The 20075-nt window shown below is 46.3% G+C and overlaps 2 protein-coding genes across 2 annotated transcripts; both read right to left on the bottom strand.

Moving 5' to 3' along the window:
* Positions 1–3196: 3196 nt before the first annotated feature.
* On the bottom strand, positions 3197–14138 carry CDHR5 (cadherin related family member 5; the record flags this gene model as incomplete). Its single annotated transcript, XM_080345333.1, has 14 exons — positions 3197–3772; positions 4649–4800; positions 6524–6596; positions 7344–7460; positions 8464–8670; positions 8870–8967; positions 10346–10436; positions 10553–10729; positions 11085–11195; positions 11788–11886; positions 11995–12087; positions 12404–12454; positions 13661–13839; positions 14060–14138. 14 exons carry the CDS (start codon positions 14136–14138, stop codon positions 3197–3199), a joined length of 2103 nt encoding a protein of 700 aa, XP_080201459.1.
* A 2262-nt stretch (positions 14139–16400) lies between these two features.
* On the bottom strand, positions 16401–19742 carry SCT (secretin; the record flags this gene model as incomplete). Its single annotated transcript, XM_080345332.1, has 5 exons — positions 16401–16512; positions 17559–17660; positions 18487–18591; positions 18819–18923; positions 19654–19742. The coding sequence occupies 5 exons, from the start codon at positions 19740–19742 to the stop codon at positions 16401–16403; spliced, it is 513 nt and encodes a 170-aa protein (XP_080201458.1).
* Between the last annotated feature and the right edge of the window lie 333 nt (positions 19743–20075).

Below are 20075 nucleotides of genomic sequence, written 5' to 3'. Positions count from 1 at the left end.
CAGACACTCACCTAAGCCTTTCGAAGAGGAAAAGATGAGGAATGAAAGCAGAGATCCTGAGCAGCTCTTGAGGACAATGTACAACAAGTTAAGATACAACATGCTTAGAGGGAATGCTAAATCCCTGCTGTTCTAAGATTATTACTTACATCGGAATTTCGGTCCTTTCACCTACGTTTTTCTGCAGGATTTCATATAATGAGTATTGCCATTGTTATAAATAGAACTTTTGTATCAGGATGTCGTGGTCAGCATGTGTTTTATAAAACTATGGAATCACCTGTTGAATACTGCCCTGAATAAGTTTTCTGAGAAAATGTACCCTCTTTGATAATTGGGGCTGGTTTTGATTCTGTTTGTGAATTCTGACTCAGATACAGAGCAACATGTGTGCTGCAACACGTCCAGCTAACAGAGATGACAGCAATAACCCAAAGCTAAACCTAGTAACAAAGGCTTAAGTTTTATCAAAATCCTGACATGCTACAACAGTTTCTGTCTTGAACAGTTCTCTGAGTTTGAGTTGAAGCAAAGTTTTCTTTTTCAATCGTATATACACACAAGTTTTAGAACACAATGTTTTTATCTAGTCAGATGGTAGTGAAACCTTGAATGCAGGTCAGTGAGTGTGTGTGACTGATTTTATCATGTAAAATTTGAACTATTTTTTTCAATGAAGAAAGTATCCCTTTTGGTGCTAAAGACACTGTATGTCCAAGGCAAATCAGGTTAAAACAGGTCTTCTACAGCTGACTGTCATTTGGAAGTTGTTCTTTGAATAATTTTCTCTGGATCATGTGACTGATGAGATGAGGTTCACTGTTGATTCAGGTAAACACTAGGTAGTTCTGCTGTCCTACACACAAAGAGAATAGGTCTCCACTTTATCCTTCATCCCTTCAAAATGAAACCCAGAAGTGTCCTTTGCACACTAACTAGCCATATACCAAAGTCATTTTTCTCATGGAGACACAAAAGACAAAAGGATGCACTTGCTGTCAGCTATGCCAATGAAGACCTAATGAAATCTGGGAGGTTACGGAGTCCTAGATGGGGTCAGGATCTGGGCGAGCAGAAATGGATTTTCAGACACTTGGGAATTTTTTTGTTTCTGTTACTTCCCGAAGGTAAAACGTCTGTATTTTACTTACCTTTCAAATTTGCCTGCTTGCATGTGCTTGTTTCAATTCGGCTTTACAGCCTTCACTTCTGCTTTCTCATGCAAGCTGTGTAGAATAAAAGACAGATACCTTTGCTGTCCATGGGATGGCACTATTTGAACACACTTCTTCCCTTCTGAGTGCTGCGGCTTAACTTTTGTCTTAACAAGCACAAACTTCTGGATATTTCCAGGACAAATATTGCAGGATAAAAGAAGGAAAACGTGCAAGCTTGTGGGGGAGCAGACCGAGCAGCTGGTGCTGCAGAGGAAGGAACGGCCAACAGGTGAGCAGCACAGGGACGGGATTTCAATCGCACGCCAGCCCGGGGAAGCCAGAGCACCAGCAGCTCACGAGTTGCAGATTGAGGGTGCCTGGGCTCAAATATTAATAGCAAGCCAACACAAAAGGCTAAAAGAGTGAGAAACACACCAATAAGATGATGATGAAGCACCAACAGATGAGTACAGATTGCAAATTGAGGAAGTCCATAAATCAGTGTGCCAACACATGTGCCCTAAAGCCCAAAGAACCCAGCAGCAGAGGGAAGACAGACGGACAACAGTGTGCCAGCAGACAGGCAGAGATCCCACAACAATGAGGGAAATGGAGCAGCAAGCCGGTGGCACATTTTTGGATCTTTAGCCAGAAATGAAAAAAAGCAAATGGCTGGAAGGGATCAGAATAGAAACATTCCAGCTTCGCCCACCCATCACCAGCCCTCTTCTGAGTGTGGAGGGCAGGCTGGGCTCTGCCCTTGCTGGTGACTGAAGGTGCTGGATTAGCAATTAGCAATTGCTGGAGAGTTCTCTCATTCGCATGGGAAATGTTTGCTGGAGATAACCCTAAGCTACTGCAGGAACTGTGCTTACATGGCAAACACACGGCACACTCCCCACCCTCCATAATCCAGCTAAGTGCACTTGCAATTTCCAGGCAAATAACTTTATTGCAGTGAGGAGGAAAGCTGCTCCGCCTTCAGCAAAAGTGCAGTTCCTGAAGTCCACAGGGCAAGGGCAGCACTCCTCAGAGCAAGGAGAGCAGAACCGAGCACTAGCAACACTGGGACAGAGAGATGTACAGAAGTAAAATATGGACCAAGAAGATAAAAGCCTCCTTGGAAATCCTTTGTGCTTTGCTGTACATGCAGATCCAAGCAGCCATACTTTAGTTTCTCTCTCTCAAGGGTTTATGTGGAGTAATGTCAGCAACATGGAGATTGGTTTGCAGGGAAAAGGCAGGATTATTTATTGGGTTTGCTTCTCTACCGTGAGACTTCTCTTATTGCAATCCTGCAGTGCAAAATTAGTGGGTTTATGACACAGAAAAATTGATGACAAGGTCCTTCAGTAAAGAACATGTGATGAGTCATTGCTTACCAGGGATACAGGAAGCAGCAGTTCCTGAGCATGTAACCTCCTGGCTGCTGGCAGGACGAGGACCGTGGTGGTACATGCCAGATGCTTGTGCTGGGAGCAGCGTCCAGCACAGCAGAGAGCAGAGCCCTGGAGTGAGCTCCTGCATACAGCCCTATGAGCAACTGCAGGGTCAGGGTGACTCGTGCTGGCTTACACCCTGCAGCTGCCATCAAACTGTAGCGCCCTAAAGGGAACAGCCAACGAGTCAGTGCTGGCTTATTTATCCACCAACCGGAGATGAACACTGGGCTGTGTAACTAAATTGCTACCGCGAGCTGGGCTAACTCCTTCAAAGTCAGTTCAGCTACATCTCTGCTGTACCTTGCAGCCAGTTTGCGAAATGTAATGTAAAGGGCCCCAGGAGAACAGGCACGAAGGTGGTGACACGGGACATGTGTTCTCCCTACCCAAAATCTTAAGTGATATTTCAAGGTCTTGCTAAAAGGTTGAATTAGCTGTAACCTCTTCCAGCTTTAATTGCTGTGTTCAGACAAGCAGAACAGGCAACCTCATCCTCCTGTATTCCAGTTTCCTTCCTGGGCAGAAAGATGGGTTTCATGTCAGCAAAGCAGCTGAGATCATCCCATTTTTGGGGCAGGGAGTACAGACCTGATTCCATCACAAGTTATTGTAATCTTCTGCCATTGCATCTGTATGAGACCTGTTGACTTCTTCAACTGGGAGGGATGAGCTCTCTGGCGCAAAGGACACTCCCAGCCCTCCGTGGTGACTGTCATTGTCATAATCATCATCTTCCTCTTTCTCATTCTTCTCCAGGTCTTGGTCACTGTCATCACCACCATCTGCTGCATTTTCCTCAATCACTTCAACCCTCTCTCCAGCATCTGGATCCACATCAGTCTTAAACCACACAGCTTTGTAGCCATCATCTGCCACACGCCTGTCTGTCCTGAGGATAGACTTCACTTCTTTCTCATGTTCAGTTTCTTCTTCCACTTCTTCCCCTTTCTCTTCCTGGTCAAAGATGATGGTGGAAGCTGTAGAAGCCTTTGGCAGGCTATCGATTTCTTCTACGTGGGAAGAGGGCAAAGAAAGCACTGGTTGCTCTAGCACGTGTACCATCGAGTGGACATTGCTGTCTTCTGAAATCTCATGCTGTTTGATGTTCACATATGGAGGTTCTTCTTGCTGGTAAGATTGGTTCTGGTAGTCCCCAGAGATTTCCTTGGAGAACAACAGGAGAATAGACACCTTTGTGATTGTAGTGCATGGAAAAGAAACAGGGAGGGAGGAAAGGGGTGGCTGAAGTGACTGACTCCCACTCAGAAAAGCTTCCGCTTGTTTTGCAGTGAGACATATTTGAAGCCTGGGAAAGCTATGGCTCCCTAGAACAGGGATTTTTTTTAACTGGCATTTTTTCTGGATTTTTTCAGATAAGCATCGGCATGTTTTCCAGGAGTGCTGGGCACCAGCAATGCATACCGATTTGTACCCATCCCTTCAAGGTATTACTCTGGAGCGGGATTTCCTTCCCTCAGGATGAAGGACTGTTGTTGTTCACCTGAGCTATGTGCTCTGGACTCGTGTGGCAGTCAGCGGAGTCTAAGGCTGCTCACAGTCCCAGCCTAAGGCGCAGACCAACATCTGCTCACATGAATTACCCCCTAAACATCAAAGTAACCAGGCTGCCGGAGTTGATGGCTGCAGTGCAGACAACTGTTTAAGCCCAGGCTTTAGGACAGAATATGAAAGGGCCTTTCTCTCTATTAACTGTAAAGAGAGGATGAACAGCAGTTTATACCACAGACACCGGTTTTACAGAGACCACCTCTGGTATGTATCACATTCATCCATGGAGCTGTGGTCCTCTCCTTACCATGTCTGCTCCTTGGCTGCCACACATCTCCAGCCTCAGGGAGCAGAAAAGAACAACAGGAAGCAACACCAAAGCAACGCTGCTTTCGCAAACACCATCTCAGGAGTGATTCACTTTTACACAAATGCTTGTAGTATTTGGACAGCCCATCCATACTTTAAAACCTCCTCAGATCCCACTTTCAAACTCTAGGAAATTTTTTTAAGTGAGTCAGGTACAAACAAGGCACTTACCTTTTTACTTATCAGGTATTTGACTGGTTTTCCATACCATTTAAATATCATTAATCCAAGGAAGACAAAGGCAATTAATAGCAGCGCTGCTAATACACCACCTAAGATGGCCATATCCCCAGCAGTGTACCTCTTGTCAGAGATGGTTACAGCTACAAGAAAAACAAACCAGTGTTACAAAGCCTAAAATGGCAGCTATGTTTTTAATGCAACGCTTCATTATGAGAGAAGATCCAACCAGTTTTTGAAGAGCAAAGCGGCATCTAGTGCTGCAGAATGTAACAGTGACATATTTAATGTCACAGAAGGCCATTTGTTTGCTGTCCTGAAACCAGAGATTTGGGGTTGGTTTGTTTGCTTGTTTGCTTTTAAGGTGACCACTCACAGACTATTATAACTTCCAATAAGTTACATGAAGTGGAAATATCATCCATTTACAGGACAATGACTCTTACCCCATGATTTCACTAAGCTCACGTATATGTGACCGTATCAGGCCAGCAGATGTTACATGCAGTAAAGCCGGGCAGATCTTGTTCTTTCCCACTTCACTCATTTACACCAGCATGCAAAAATGAAGTATGTTTGTACATATGTGTGTGAAAACGCAAGTCTTCCTTTAATCTGAAATGCCACCTCTGATACTGATGAGCACATTAAAATAGGAAATAAAAAAGCATAATAGGAAACAAAGCATTCAAAGGTCCCCACTTTCCTGCCCTTTTGTTGCTCTGCACCAGCCTTCTCAGGAGCAGCTTATGCTTTCAGCCACTGGTCAGCAGAATCACATTTGTATAGAGAATCACCATTACAGTGGAAAGACTTTAACTTCTCAGGGTTGATCAACTTTGCTTGTTGTTGTCTGTGGGACTCTTTATTTTGTAGTGTAAATCAGTTTCTTTACAGTTTAATGACTAATGAAACAGTTTTGTTCTCCTGCTGACCTGTTTATGACAATGGACTTTGAGTATTCCCTCTGCATTTGATTGCACCCTCGGTTTATCATTAATACGTTCGTGTCAGTGGATTTTTGCTTCTTAATCGTGTCTCCTAGGGAGCCACAGCCCACAGAGCTGAGGTGAAACTCCCCACCCTTAACCCCTGTGCGGCACAGTGCCTGTGAAAGCTGCCGAGCCGGTACCGGTGTCCCAGGAACCAGAGGCCAATGTACAGTTACCACTTCCCAGAAGGAGAGTACATTAAAAACTACTCTGATTTCTCCCTAGATATTGGAACACTCAGTAGAGCGCTCTCCAACCCGTTGCGTGCACATGGAAGTGTAAGCTGTTTTTACATAAAGCCAAATGATAGCTGGAGGGTTATGTACGTAGCCTCATGTCTACCTTATTTATCATGGGTCACTTCTCCTGGAAAGACCTTAAAATCTAGGAGTATAAGAACTTGACCTGACCTGAGTAGAAAATGCCTTGGCTTATGAAGAAGCCTGGTTTTGTGGGGGTGTGCCAACTCCTGTCTGCTCTGGTTAACAAATGAAATAATGTTGTAGTTTTCTCTGGTTTTGGCTAAAAATGAGCAACGATGTATCAAGGTGTCAGGGCAACCCTCCTTTGCTATGCTAAGACATCCTGAGTTATTTCTGACCCACCAAACAGCATGAAACAACTCCAGGGTTAGCTTTGGAATAACAAGAAAAGACACCACAATACACAGCACAACTTAAAGTCTCAGGAGTCTCTTTGAGCCATGTGGTGACCACATCATAAGGATGTTATGGCCACCGTAGGTATGGGGTTGGCCTCAGCCCAGGGCCACAGACCTCAGTGGGTGAGCTGGCTTGGCCAGCTGGCCCGCAGAAGTGGAGAGGGCTCCCCAGTCAGCTCCACAAACCAGAAAATAAAGAAACATGCAGCCTACCTGTGGCAAGGATGACCTCCACCACGATTACAGTGCTTCCCTCCTGCAGGCTCACCGGGTCTTTTCCAACAGCCTATGTGAACATGGGGAAAAAAAAAACTCACAAAAAGAGCTTAGGGACTTCCTAGATCTCCATCTCTCTCAAGGTATGTGGTGGACACTTTGTGGACAAAGTACCTTGTCCATATCCTCACAAATATCTCTGGTCATAGAGCAGGAAGAGCTCTGAATAGTCCCTGTCCTGCACCAGAACCAGGTACATCATTTGTGTGCAGCTTTCCAGCACTGCTGTACGCAGATAACTAGGTAGTGTGGGGCAGGCAGATGGACAAGGAGAACATCCAGCTTCTTAGAAAGTCGAACGTTACTAACTGCTTCTTTTGACCTGAGCAAAAAAGGTACTGGATTTGTCAAAGGATTTCCAAGTGTGGGGCTGTAGCCTTCCGAGCTGGGGTGCAGGCCAGCGGCCATACCCTGCCCTACCCACACAACCTCCTACCCACTTGCTCACCCTGCTTATTTTGTTAATCAGAATCAGAGTGTGGGAGGGGGGCTCCTAAACTCTCCCCAGTTGACTTTTTGCTTGTCTCTAATGATATTTTTCACAGAAATGGAGAAAGAATTTTACAGCTAGCCTGTATCATACAGAGTAAATCTGCTCTCACTTCCCTCCATCCCCATACATTTATGATACAAATGGTTGGGGCAAGGACTGTCATTATATCCATTACCTAATGGGATTCCACCTTTGGTGCTTCTCTCCTAGAACCTACCCATTGCTTCCACAGCCCTGGCACGATAATGAAGAAAGTTGCCCTACCTCGATGGTTACAGTTCCTGGTGACGGTAGCATCACATTTGTCAGGATGAACCCATCTTTGGTTGCGATGAAATCTGTGCTGTTTTTTATGTAGTACTCTATGTTTGGGTTGATTTTCTGCAAAGCCAGAAGATTGAATGATTAAACCACACTGTGTTTTGCATGCATCTTCGTGACAACCCATTGGCAGAACTTGTCAAATGCACCTGAAGCATGAGCAGGTGAATAGTGCAATAAATAAACAAATCTGGCCTGGGGAGGTGAGAAGAGCTGAACTCAAGTGGGTTCACCCTGTTGCTCAGAGTTCAAGAATGCATCCTAAAGGTGTTGCCTCCAGAAAAATCTCAAGTCTTACCAAGCTTGTATTGGTATCTTTAGTATTTGCCCAAGCAAAACACATTTACACAAGGGACCTTGTAAATTTGATCAGTTCTGCCTCTAACATAGTGCCAAAGGAGAACGTACATGGAGAATAATACTTGTGCTGAGGTCTGCGCCATTTTTTCCTTTGTGTGTAAGCTCTTATTCCCCTGCAAGGTCCCCAGTCTTGGTATGGAAGCCTTGGCACCAACAAAACTAGCACTTTTTTCTTTACTTAATAGGGTGGGATGGGAATGGCTGGTCAGTCAATCTCTTCCCCTTTCCTTCTCCCAGTACGCTGTTCAAGAACGGCTCTCCCAAAACGAGCCCTTGCTTTGGACTGGCTCCTCGTCTCAGGCCAGCCCCCAAATACCTCTCCTTGACCTGGCAGAGAGAAGACACCTCCGCCTGGGATCCTGCCACCCCAAACGCCTCAAGGAGACACGTCACCTGTCCCTAATTCAGATCTGGACCTGTTCACAGTATTTACTAACCCTGGGCTTCACCCAGCATGCAGTGGATCAGCCACCTACACAGAACTGAGTGGGACTGGCGGTTGGGAGAGAAGGGTTCAGCAGCTTCTCCACATCACATCATACCATAAGCGGTTCTGATCTATGCGGAATTTCCATAGAAATATAATACAGGACACTGGAGGAAAATGTGTTTGCTTATCCCCACCTCCCCTTCCTCATATTTTCCGATCCTGCTTTACGCCTGAAGAGGTGAGAAAGAACATCGTGCATTTTCAGTTTCTTACATCTGGGAAATCTTCATCCATTGCTGTTATCATCAGGGGGCTTGTAGGATCACCAGCTTGGAAGACAAAGCTTCTCGGGGCCAGACCAACAGACACTGTTCCATAGTAGATCCTGCTCTCGAAGTATGGCGGATACTCACTTTTATTGATGACCTTAATCTCCACAGTGGCTATGGAGTATTTCTGTATGTTGTTGACCTGTGTGGCCTAGCGAGAAAAAGAGAGAGAGACACGCTAGCCTTCTCCTATTAGTGATGACACATAAAAGCATAGGCCCTTCCAAAAGAAAAGGTGTAACAGAGTTAGCTTTAATTATTAATGTAATTAATCAAACATCATTTCAAGACTGCTGCTTCCTAGAAAGCCAGCTGTGCTGGATTGGTGTCTGCAATGCCATCAGACTTACCATGACTTGCAATAGGTACGAGTCTGGGGCAGTTGCTGCTTTGTTCATCGTTAGGTTCCCTGTGTCTGCATTCACTGAGAATACGTTGTCTGTATCCCCTAAAGAAAATGGAAAGACTATTCAGTCATCAGATACCTTCATAAAGTCACCCAGAGCTCATTGACTCACTTTTTCACATACTGGTGACAATATCCAGGGCATAATGGTTCTTATGCTGCTTGTTCTTGCCTGCCTGGTTGCTGCAAGGGCTGGGAGTGCTGCCAGGGATTCAGAGAGACTCAAGAGAAGAAAAGCATCCAGAAGATGTGTGTGAAGCCAGCCAGGTGAGGTAGGACAGAAAGCTTTGCATTTCCAGTGCCTAGGCCCAGATATAACCAGCCTGAATTCTGCTAAATGCCTGGGGACTCTGGTGCAATTTGAGGACTGAAGGTGTCCACTTCCCTAACCTGAACCCAAAACCTAACTGAGCTCCAACTGCACTTCAGGAGAGACAAGGGAAGGATTATTCCTATTTTAAAGGCAAGAAACCAATCTACAAACAAAAGCTGGGTAGGAATGCACCTCAGATAGCTCTAGGCATCTAAAGGGAAGCCATCTCTACCTGAGCTCATTACCTATATCGTGAGGAGAAACTGGCATCTCAGTGCGTGATTTATGCAACTTGCTGTGAACATTGAACAACGTGAGCTGCGTTTGACTCTGAAATGCTTATTTCTCTCTACTGACTACAAAAGGATCCTGGACACAGAAACCTCCTTGTATTGATGCAAGGGTAGAAATCAGCTTCCTACATCTCTAATCTGTTTCAATCATAAAAACATCTATGTTGGATATACGTTAAAATAAAGCAAAAATGTGTATTCTCTTCCTCACTCTGAGACACTGTGGGCGGTTCCCTATGGGCTGTGGGGTAGGGAGGCCACACTACATCCAAAATACTGGTGGAATTTAAGAAAACCTTCAAGTGAAATAAATGGCCCAGTCAAGGGTTGGGCGATCAGTTGACTGTATTCAAGTAATCTTTTTGAAATTCAGACTAAACCAGGGCAGATTACACAGTGGCAATGTGCTGGGGAATAAAAGCATCATTCTTGGCAATGTATGACAATTATGCTGATGATGTGGGAATTTTAGGTTCAGCTCAAAGACTGCATGAAAGTGCTGTGGCCAGACTGGGCAAAACCAAGTCTAAAAGCTTAAAGATAAAACATATCTCATCTCCCAGAAAAGCCAAAGTCCTTGGGAAACAGTTTGCATGGAGGTTGGTTAATTTTTTTTTCTTTTTCTTTCTGTACAGTCTGTTTCTTCCACTTAATCCTCCGGGTTCCGTGGCCCTAGTTATGTTGCAGTGGCAGAAACAGCAGGGCAAATCCCCCGGCCCTCAGCTCTCAGGTGCTGTTGAGGATATCTCCTCTCGGCAGGTGACGCAGAGGACACGAGCAATGTCGTTTGTGGAAGGTGACAACTTCTACTCACCACCAACAATCCTGTACACAATCTTTTCATTTAAAGTGTAGTCAGGATCAATAGCGTAGATAGGCCCTGGCTCTAGTTTGAGTGGTTCCGTCTGCAAGAACAAAGCAAATCATTACATACCACACTACAGGACCAAATCACCACTTACAGCATCTGGGCATAGTTTGAGAATAGCATCAAGAGTACTGTTTGGTCACGCTTGCTTACCGACATCTCGGAGATATTGACTCTCCCGGTATAGGGGCTGCTGATGCAAATGCGTTTGTCCGTGTCAGTGAAGGTACAGGGTAGGAACCAGGGTGGTTTGGTGTCAGTTTGTTCAATAAATATATTTATTGTTGCGGTAGCTGTGTTGGTGGTGTCACTGCTGCCCACAGGCCTGTCCTGTACCCAACGGCAAAGCATACTCATGACATGCAAGTTTTATTGCCAAAAGAAGAACCGATGTGCAAAAGCCAGTGGCCCAAGGTCTTTTAGCTGTTGTAACTCCATTCTGTCTAAGGCTTAGCAGTTTATGTGAGATGAGCTAAAGCAGTGACCTCTCTCTTTCTGCTGGCAAAGGTGGACTGAACACAGATCTGTCACGGTGTATTTATGGAAGGTGAGAGGCTGCTCCAAATTCACCACCCTCAGTATCCACCCTCCCTCCTGCCATCCCAGAAGTCTTCTATTCAGAATTACCCTTCAGGTAAGAGAGACTGGAGCAAACAAGATATTTGGTTCCTCCTAAAGAACTTACCCTTGCATACAAGACCAATGTTGTAAAGTTAAATTCCTCATAGTCCAATGCTTTTTGTAAATAAATTTCTGGGTTATTAACTCCTTTTATGGCAAAATAACCATCTGTGCCCTGGAAGGGGAAAAGGAAAAAGCCCGTTAGCAGATTCAATCACAGGCGTGTTCGAAATACTGCTCATTGCTACGTTCAAGCAAATCCCCGAAGAGCAAATAAACTAAGGCACTAAAGTGGGACTTGAGGAAAGCGGAATCTGCCTTTGGCTTTGTCAAAGACCTTCTCTGTGATCTTGGGCAGCTCACGTTATCTCCACTCTGCATGGGCACTGTTGGCAAACGCGACAAGAACTCCTTGCCATATTTGACTCAGTGCAATTCGAACTCTGTGTGGGACAAAGGTCTCTCCTGATACGTTTACAGACCATCCCAACAAGACGTACCTGGATCACATGGCTTAGAATATCCTAGACGAAAGTTTAACCTGTATAGCGTAATAAAAGCGTGAGCGGTAAAAGAATTCAATGCCTGCAATGTCGATTGCTCTGTTCTGCTAACCAAACCAACATTCGTGTTTTGCAAAAGGTGTGCCTCTTCTAGAACCCGTCAGAGAACTAAAGGCAATGCAGTGACCTTAGCCTCAAAGTTGGTAAATTAAACACAAAGCCTTCTCCAGAGCTACTATTTTTCCCCCAAATAAAGACACTCACCGGCACTATTGTTGTGAGCTCATAAAAAATGGTGTCCAGGTCACCATCGCTAGCACTTAAATCTTCAAGGGGTACAATGGTTGCATTCACTTTTGTATCCTGAAACAAAGTTACTATGGTTATTCTCTCTGTGAAATGGGCTGAAGACTTCTCCTTGCCAACCCTTCCCTAGTCCCACAGCACCGGGTGACCCCATGAAATACTTACTTCAGGAACAACTTCGGTGAGATTCGTTTGCTTAAACACCGGGCTGTTATCATTCACATCGACAATGGTCACAATAATTTCCAAAGAATCGCTCTGCAGAAAGGGTGAAGTGAGAGAACCAAAGATAAAACCCAGACCATTACGGGGTGATCCTGATTTGCAGAGGGAGCAGAGGGGATGGTGGCTGTGGCTGTGGTTTGCAGCCAGCCCACAGTGCGGGTGGGTTGGCTTTGTTCCCAACGCTCCCCATTCCCAGAGCCTCGGGCACTCTGACGGTGAGGGGAGTGTGTGTGCCCGCAAAGAAAAGGACATCCCTTTGTCTCCCAGTCTGGGCACTAGGAAAGCAGAGGGAAGTACGCGCTGCCCTTCGGTCCCTTGGGCAGGGCTGAGGGTCTGCAGGAGCGCTCACCTGCCCAGCAGCGTTCTGACAAGTCAGGAACACCAGCAGCAAGGTGTCTTCCTGTATGTGAAAACAAAAACCCAGCCATTGTAGAAGCAAGCCACAATGTACTAACTCTTTCTAAAATATATGAGACAAATACATGCATTGCTGAATCAGAAACACTGCTAGGCTTTATCTTGTTTGAGGAATATCTAAGCTTTCTTTCCTTTACAGCCATCCATCAGCGCTGGAATCTTGTTTCTGATGGAGTCAAAGCACACTGATGTTCCAGCTTCTCTCCCTGTGATTCCTGTAACACTGGCAGAGCTAATTGGCCATTTCCTTGGACTTCAGGTGCTTTCAAACACATTTCTTTTCAAATGGAATGAAACAGAAATGTACCATGCAGCAAGTACAGTGTTACCTTCAGGGTGTTAACTCTGTTGTTCTTTGCTCAAATAAATGGGGGTTTTTACATTAGGGAAAGGCAGCTTAAGGATGCTTGTGGCTGTGTACAGAGTGCTGCAAGAAAGTAAAATCATTTAGCAGCAACCTCACTGAACACACTGGCCTTTTATAATGCCTTCGTGCTTCACTCATCACCGTACCGCTCAGAGCTGTGCTTTCTACAAGCAAACAGGGATCATTTTACGTGAGTCCTGGAGAACTCTGATCACTACAGTTGTCACATTTTCTTTTTTAAAACCTTCGTGTGCTTTAATTGGTACAGAAGCCCTGAAGGCAGGTGACAGCAGGTGTGCCACGCATCCCCCTCCTCCCTGAGCTCTGCTGTGAAACGGCTGGGCTCCCAAGCAGCCAACTCCAACCCAACTGGAATAGGTTTCATTTTCAAAGTTCTTTCTTAAATCCTTTAGAAGCAGATTATGAATCCCTGGAAGTCGGGGACACCAGGTTGAAACTCATTGCATCCCAGCACTACTCTTCTCATCCTTACAGAAAAACCAAACCCTGGGTAAGTTTTTGTTAATGTAGTTATGCCAATAAACTCCCTAATGAAAACAGAATCACAGCTCTATCCATATGCTAACGCCTGTGTAGATTACTGAGGCTCCTTGCCCACTAATCTGCATTTCTACCCCTACCATTACCTATTTGGATTTTTCAAATGTTATTTTTATGTTATAAATGCATGGATACAATTCATGCCTCCTAACACATACTTACAGACAAGTGTGGCAGGGGACACTTTTCCTCTTGCCGCACAGGAAAGGCGACAGGCTCTCTTTTTCCCTACACCACGTCTGTTAGACACTCCCGGCTCACCTCATAGTCCACGCTTTGGCTCAGCTGCAGCTCAGACCCCTGTATAGTGAAAAAACTGGCATCGGGAGAAGTAGGGTCAATCATTACAGTGAAGCCTGCTTCCACATGGACAGTGGTCACCACGTAGCCGGGAGGGTTATTTTCATCAACAGATGGTCTGTCATTGGCAACAGAACATCCTGGAAAACACACAAATGAGACAATATTGCCCAGGGATTCACATTGTGACAGCGTTGGGTAAAACGTGTGACCTAAGACTTCTCTGGTTACCACTGGGGAGACGGTTGTTGAACAAAGCCGCCTCAGAATAAGAGTGCAGACATCTCCCATCTGTAATGGTGCAACCTGCTGCCGTGGGGGTTATTCCTCTGTGGTCGCAGCCCTCCTGCAGGAGCTTACCTTGTTGCTGTGCTGAAACCCGCGATACGAAGGGCAGCAGAAAGAGCACAAAACTGACGAGCCAGTGAGAAACAGCCATGGTGTTTGAAAAAAATCCCTCTTTCTGATTAAGCTGATCCTCTTCTCTCTGTTCCTCCCCTGCCGCCTTCTGTGTTCACTGCTTCATGAAGGCAAGAACCACTGCCTGGCTGGAGCGGACTGCTGCAGTTCAACCTTTGCCCCTTCGTCTCATTGGATGACTCATTGAAAGGTATTTACCAGTCATGGAACACGATAACGCATAAACTCCTCTTTCTGCTTCGTCCCTGTGTCTTCTCCTGTCCTAAATTCTCTGCAGCAACAAGGATATCATTGAAACATTTCAGCATTCTGAGCTAAGTCCCCTGAGATGAGCATGAAGGAGGACAAGGGCTGGCACTTGGGAAGCCTCTCCCGTGGGGAGGAAGTGGGCAAATTTGTGTTTCTGATGTACCAGAGATAGGGTCTGTTTTGGTCAGGCTGTTTCCTGGAAAAAGTCTTAATGATGCTACTGTGCCCCTTACCCTTTGTTTGGTGTGGTCAGGCCTCTTCTGCATGGCCCACACTCCCTTTTAGAACAGGGTTTGCTCTCCAGCCCATGACTTAGTTCCTCTCTTCCAGCTGCAATCTGTCCCTTTGCTCCTGGGAAACACAGGAAAGAAATAAAAAAGCTAGCTCTCAAACGTCTTACCGTCATTTCTGGAAAAGGCAAAGGTTGCAGTGAACACAAAGCCACTGGGGCTGTTCTTTCGTTAGGGTGGTAAAGGAAGGAAGCAGCCCCTGCGCAAGTCCTGGAGCCGAGATCATCAGTTACGTTTCTGAGAAAGTCTCGTTATTCCCAGGCGCCCTCCGGCTCCCTGTGCGGTGAGCGCAGCGGGTCCGGGCACCGCAGCCGCGCTCAGCTGCAGCACAGCAGCCGTGGGGACAACGCACATCCCCTTCTACCAGTTGCCAGCCCTTTGTAGGGATGCTCCCCAGAATCTCCATCCAGCCCCCAACTATTTCCATCTCAGCAGCTTCCCAAAGCCCCAGCGACACGCTGTTCTGCTGCCTTGTGTCTTGTCCTGTCTTTTTCTGAGGAAATTTTTCCAAGCCAAATATCGCGTAGCAAGGTGCTCGGCCACTCGTGCAAAGAAACACCATTGTCTTCAACTTGCCTGCCGTGTAGGAGGGGAAAAGGAAGAGCTGCTCTCCCTGCTCCTTTTAAAATGCTAGCTGATTTCAGAAAGCTCTCAGGTGCTGCATGTTGGCCAGGTGGCCATTAGTGGCCTGACAAAATACAGGCTGTCAACACTCCTTCCAAAACTCCTCCAAGAGCTCTTTTTCTAGCAGAGATTTCTTATGCACCAAAATAAACAAATTCCAAGGTCTGTCAGAACAGCATTTCAGCATCACAGTAAGGGAACGGGCGCTCCCACCAACACTGGAGAGCAACTAGCTCTCTAGGCTGTACGTCAGGTACAGCCTAAATGGTGAAAAGTGATGGTGCAGGACAGACTGAGCCGTTCTGTGGTAGGCACACGTGGCTGCAGCTGAAGAGACTGATTTGAGAGCTGCGCTTCAAAATCTCTTGGTTTTCCAGCAAAGGTGGAGTTGCTGTTCTGTCAGATGAGGGAATGTACCAGGCAGCATGAAGGGCTAACGCATAAACCTCAGCACATTCCTGCTAGTGGAGCTTTGTCTTTAGTGGCCATAAGAAAGCTGGGCCAGTAAATACGGGGGCAGAATGGAGGGCAAACAATATTTACAGTGTGTATCTATGTTGAGTAGCTCTTGGTACGTTTCTTTGCAATAAAATCTAGCACCTGGCTAAGCTTCTGCTGACTGGAGGCCCTGATACTGGTGTCTTTGTCCGGTTGGATTGCGAGCAGTCCTGAGTCCCAGTCATGCAAGATGCGGCCAAGGACTCCAGCTGGTCCCGGTGTCCCCTCCTGCGGGGGAAGCCTGGAAAACCGTTTCCTCCCCGACGCTGCATTCCTAACGCTCCAGCTCCTTGGAATGGCACCACCCTTATTACTGTTTCCCAAGAGCAGCCAAGGCACAGGCGTAACTACCAAATCTTTATTTGACTCCAGCCACATGCCACCACAAAGTGGAAGTGATGTGCTTCGTTCAGGCTCCATCTACTGACAGCAGTTCACACTGACAGATATTTCACTCATGATGATCTAAGAGGTTTTATTGGGGTTCGGCTGCTTTCCAGATTTTTTCTGATTTGCTGATCTCAAGTGTTTTTCCTAAGCAAATTCAATAGCTTCCCTGTTTATTTTCAAGGCTATACACATGCGAAGCTGTCTCTTTGGCCGCTTCTTTCCCTTCACCTTCAGTTGAAACTGTCTGTATCTTCTTTCACGTCTGCAATCAGCTGCTTAGCGATGGGACAGACGTACTGGCTGGTAATTGAAGCAGCTTCCCTGGCATCACTGTCCGAAGGGCTGCTGGAAGGCAGAGAATGAGGGATGGTTTGTTATTCCTGGGGGCGTGGGCCGCAGGAAGCGTGACAAGGCCACCTTGTAAAGCTCAAAGATGACTCCAAGGAGCAGATGTATGACACAGGGACACAGATCCTGGCCACCTGCAGCCAGGCACCCCACAAATGCACAGGCAAGGCCATTGGTTTTATCATCCCTGTTTATTTCAGGCAATGGAGACGAGAAGTACTAAGGGCCAATTTATTCCACCTAATGTTAGTGATGTAAAAGTGAGATGTCCAACTGAAAGCAGTTGGTCACCAGGAAGAGACAATGTCCAGACGGTAGGACAGCCCGTCCTGAGGTGTGTGTTTCAATCAACAACTGAATCAAGGCAGTGTAGCAAAGACTTTCTATTTTAACTATTGGATTAGTTTTCTGAATAGGGTGAACAACCGTTTCAGTCCAGGAAAACAACCTATGATTAGAAAAATATTTAATTTCCCTGGGTTTTATTATTTTTAATAACTGGCTTTTATATGGTAGCTCTTAGCTGTAAATCTCAATGCCAGCTTTGCTTTAGGTAAGGCAAAACTGAGTGCCAGGTGGGCTTGGCTCATAGAGACAGAGATTACCACGAACACATGCATGGAAATGGATTGAGATTGCACAGGGTCGCGTGCCACCCTGCATTTAGACTAAAGCATTTGATTTCCTAGCTCTGCAAAGCACCCCTGCAAGTGTGGCTGCCGGCAGAGTGACAGGAGGTACAAGACTGTGTGACGGAGGGCTGCAGTTCAGCACTCGTGCTCCCCGAGACAGTGCCTCACAAGCTGGTGAGGAATGAGGCACAAGTGATTTTAAAATATGGACAATTTAACAAATCTTCTACCCTTACCCTTTTTGAGGATATTTTTGAGAGTATCAGCTGAGCCGCCCTGATCTGCCGCATTGCATCAGAGTTCTGCACTTGGGGCAAAAACTAAGCATTTACAAGTTACTAGAAGTCCTGTTTTGGCTTCAATACTGTGATGATCAGGGCCATAGAGGTAACAATGTGTCCCGCCTACCTGGTGTTTAGAAAGCTCCGGTACAACCACATAAAGCAAAGTTCCTCGTGGCTGTTTCCTCCCTCTCTCCCCTGCACATCTGTGTTGGCTGGGCCTGGAGGGCTGGTTTAGATCAAGAAAATTAATAATCATTTTAAAACCCCAAACAGTGCAACCATCACAGCTGTAGAGCAGCACTGCTGTCTGGAGGGCAGGTTCACCCCTCCACCAACCTTCCCATGGCCTGTGCCCTGTTAACCTGCCAGCTGGCACCATGCAGAAACAGAAAGAAGTATCCTCCTCAAATCAGGCTCAGATGCTTTTTTGGCTGGCAAAGAGACAGGTTTTAATATGCACTTGCACTTTCCCTTATTACCCAGTACTGGCATGTCCTTCCGCCCATGCATATATACCTTTCTCCAGCATTTGGAAATTTAAAATCTGCTTCATCTGCCATGATTTTGTTAGTAGTGCATGCTCCAGAAACCAGCAAAGCACCCTGAACAGATGGGAAGGAATCAATGTGCTATGTCTCTGCCCTGAAGAAAGGACCAAGCTTGAAGGAAACATCTTCAGGCAAGGTTACCCCTTCATAACGTACCAGCAGCAAGGGCAGCAGCCGTTGTGAGCTGTGTCACAGTGCACCACGTATTAAACTGATGATAAGCACATGTATGTGGCTTCAGTGGGAGCCAGTGGCCCCGTGTTTTGGCTGGAAGAAACACCCCATATTGGCCACATATATAATGATGTCTGAAGCCTGCCCAGCTGGCAGCCAGAGCCACGGGTGGGGACTACAAAAACCAGAGGGTCTGCCTCATTCTGCTACAGAGCCCATTTATCTACAAACGTTTGTAGATAATCATCCTGTCCTTGGAGCTGCGACCTGGCTCCCTGCAGTCCGCGTGGCCCGAGCTCCTTCCCGTTCCCCGGGAAGCAGAGCTCTTACCTGCGCTTGCGGCCCATGAGATTTTGAATGAACTTCTGAACCTGAGCGTTTCCTCTCATCTTGCTGTACTCACTGGTAAACAGTCCATCTGAGTGCCTCTGGGACCTGTGGTGGGGAAAACACAACACCGCGGCTGCTCCTTCCACCAAGGAGCCCTGTGTCCCTCTCCTCCTCTCTCCTTTCACTTTGGGCATCTTCTGGGTGAGGCCGGTGCTCAGGCCGGCTCTGGAGCCGCAGACAGCTCAGCCCCACGGGCACCCCCTCACTGCTGGGACCCCATCTCCTGCTGGAGACTTCTGTGCCCTGGGAGGAGGGGTTCGGCTGGTCCTCACCTCTCCTTGAGGCCCACCAGCTGTTTGACAAGCTGCTGCACGTAGGCATTGCCATTCACTTTGCCGAGCTCACTGTGGAAAGGCCCATCAACGTGTGTCTCGGTCCTGGGAGGACGGAAGAGAAAAAAGAGGTGAAAAGGTGTGGTTTTAAAACCAGAGAATAACAGACATTTAAAACTGCTCCCTCATAGAAAGAGGGTCCCAAACAAAGATTGGCAAGAATTTGTGCCAATTTCACAAAGTTTCACAAAAAAAAAAAGGGCAAATCTTGTAGGAGTTTAAAAGAAATATCTTCGTTAACCATCACACAGATAAACTACCTGCACTTGCTTCTTACTAAAGTAATCACCTGTCCTCTTCCAGCCCAGGTCCTGTAGTCTCTCAGTGCTTTAATTGCACCTGCACAAGTGGGAGGAGAGACACCCCTGTGCCAGATTCTTATGTACAAGATTGTCAACTGGTGAACTTACAAGATTGACTAATTTTGGTTGTTTTCGTGGGACTAGGCTATTTCAAACAGAAACTTCCACCTCTGTCAGCCTGTGTAAGTACTGAGTGGGAAAACAGACTCGGGAGTGTCTCCTTTACTGTAGTTCGATCTGTTCAAGGTCCTGATTCTTCTCCTGAATTAAGTCAAATCAATGTTTCCCTTCTTAAGCAAGAAAAATGTTCACAATGTTTGCACTCATGTAACTAAATCAATCTAGGGAAGAAAAAAAACCCAAGAGCCAAGCAGATGCAAGTTCTGGAAGGCAGATAAAAGGCTGACTTCATAGCTCACCGGCTCTTTGAACAAAAAGCCGTGGAGAAAAAGGAAGGCACAAGCAATGCTCACCTCTCCTGGGACGGCAGAGACGCAGAGAAGTGCGACAGGACAATCATGGGAATAATTACTTGCCACAGACGAGTCATCAGGGAAACCATGTTCTCTCCTGAATTAAAGCACAAGGTTTTATGAGCAGCAGAAAAAATTGCTTTGGTCCTTGTCTGGTACAGTTCACGTGCCTCACAGAAGACGGGGCTATATAAATATCGCCACTATAACTAAACTAGGCAGGAATTCCTGCTAGCAAAAATAGTATTTTTTTTAAATACAAAAGATGAACATTTCAAATTCTTCACTTTGCAGTTAGCTGGAAGTTGTCCGTAGGTGTTACACCACCACCGTGATGCAGTCCCGGAGCACGGCGCTGAGCCTGGCTGAGCCACATGACGTTTGTGCCGCGCTTTTGCTGTGAGACAGTACAATATGCCTTG

Source organism: Nesoenas mayeri (genome assembly GCF_963082525.1).
Source record: "Nesoenas mayeri genome assembly, chromosome: 5".
Taxonomy (NCBI): Eukaryota; Metazoa; Chordata; class Aves; order Columbiformes; family Columbidae; genus Nesoenas; species Nesoenas mayeri.
Note: the sequence above shows the minus strand (reverse complement) of the source record. Positions and strands in the feature narration are given on the sequence as shown.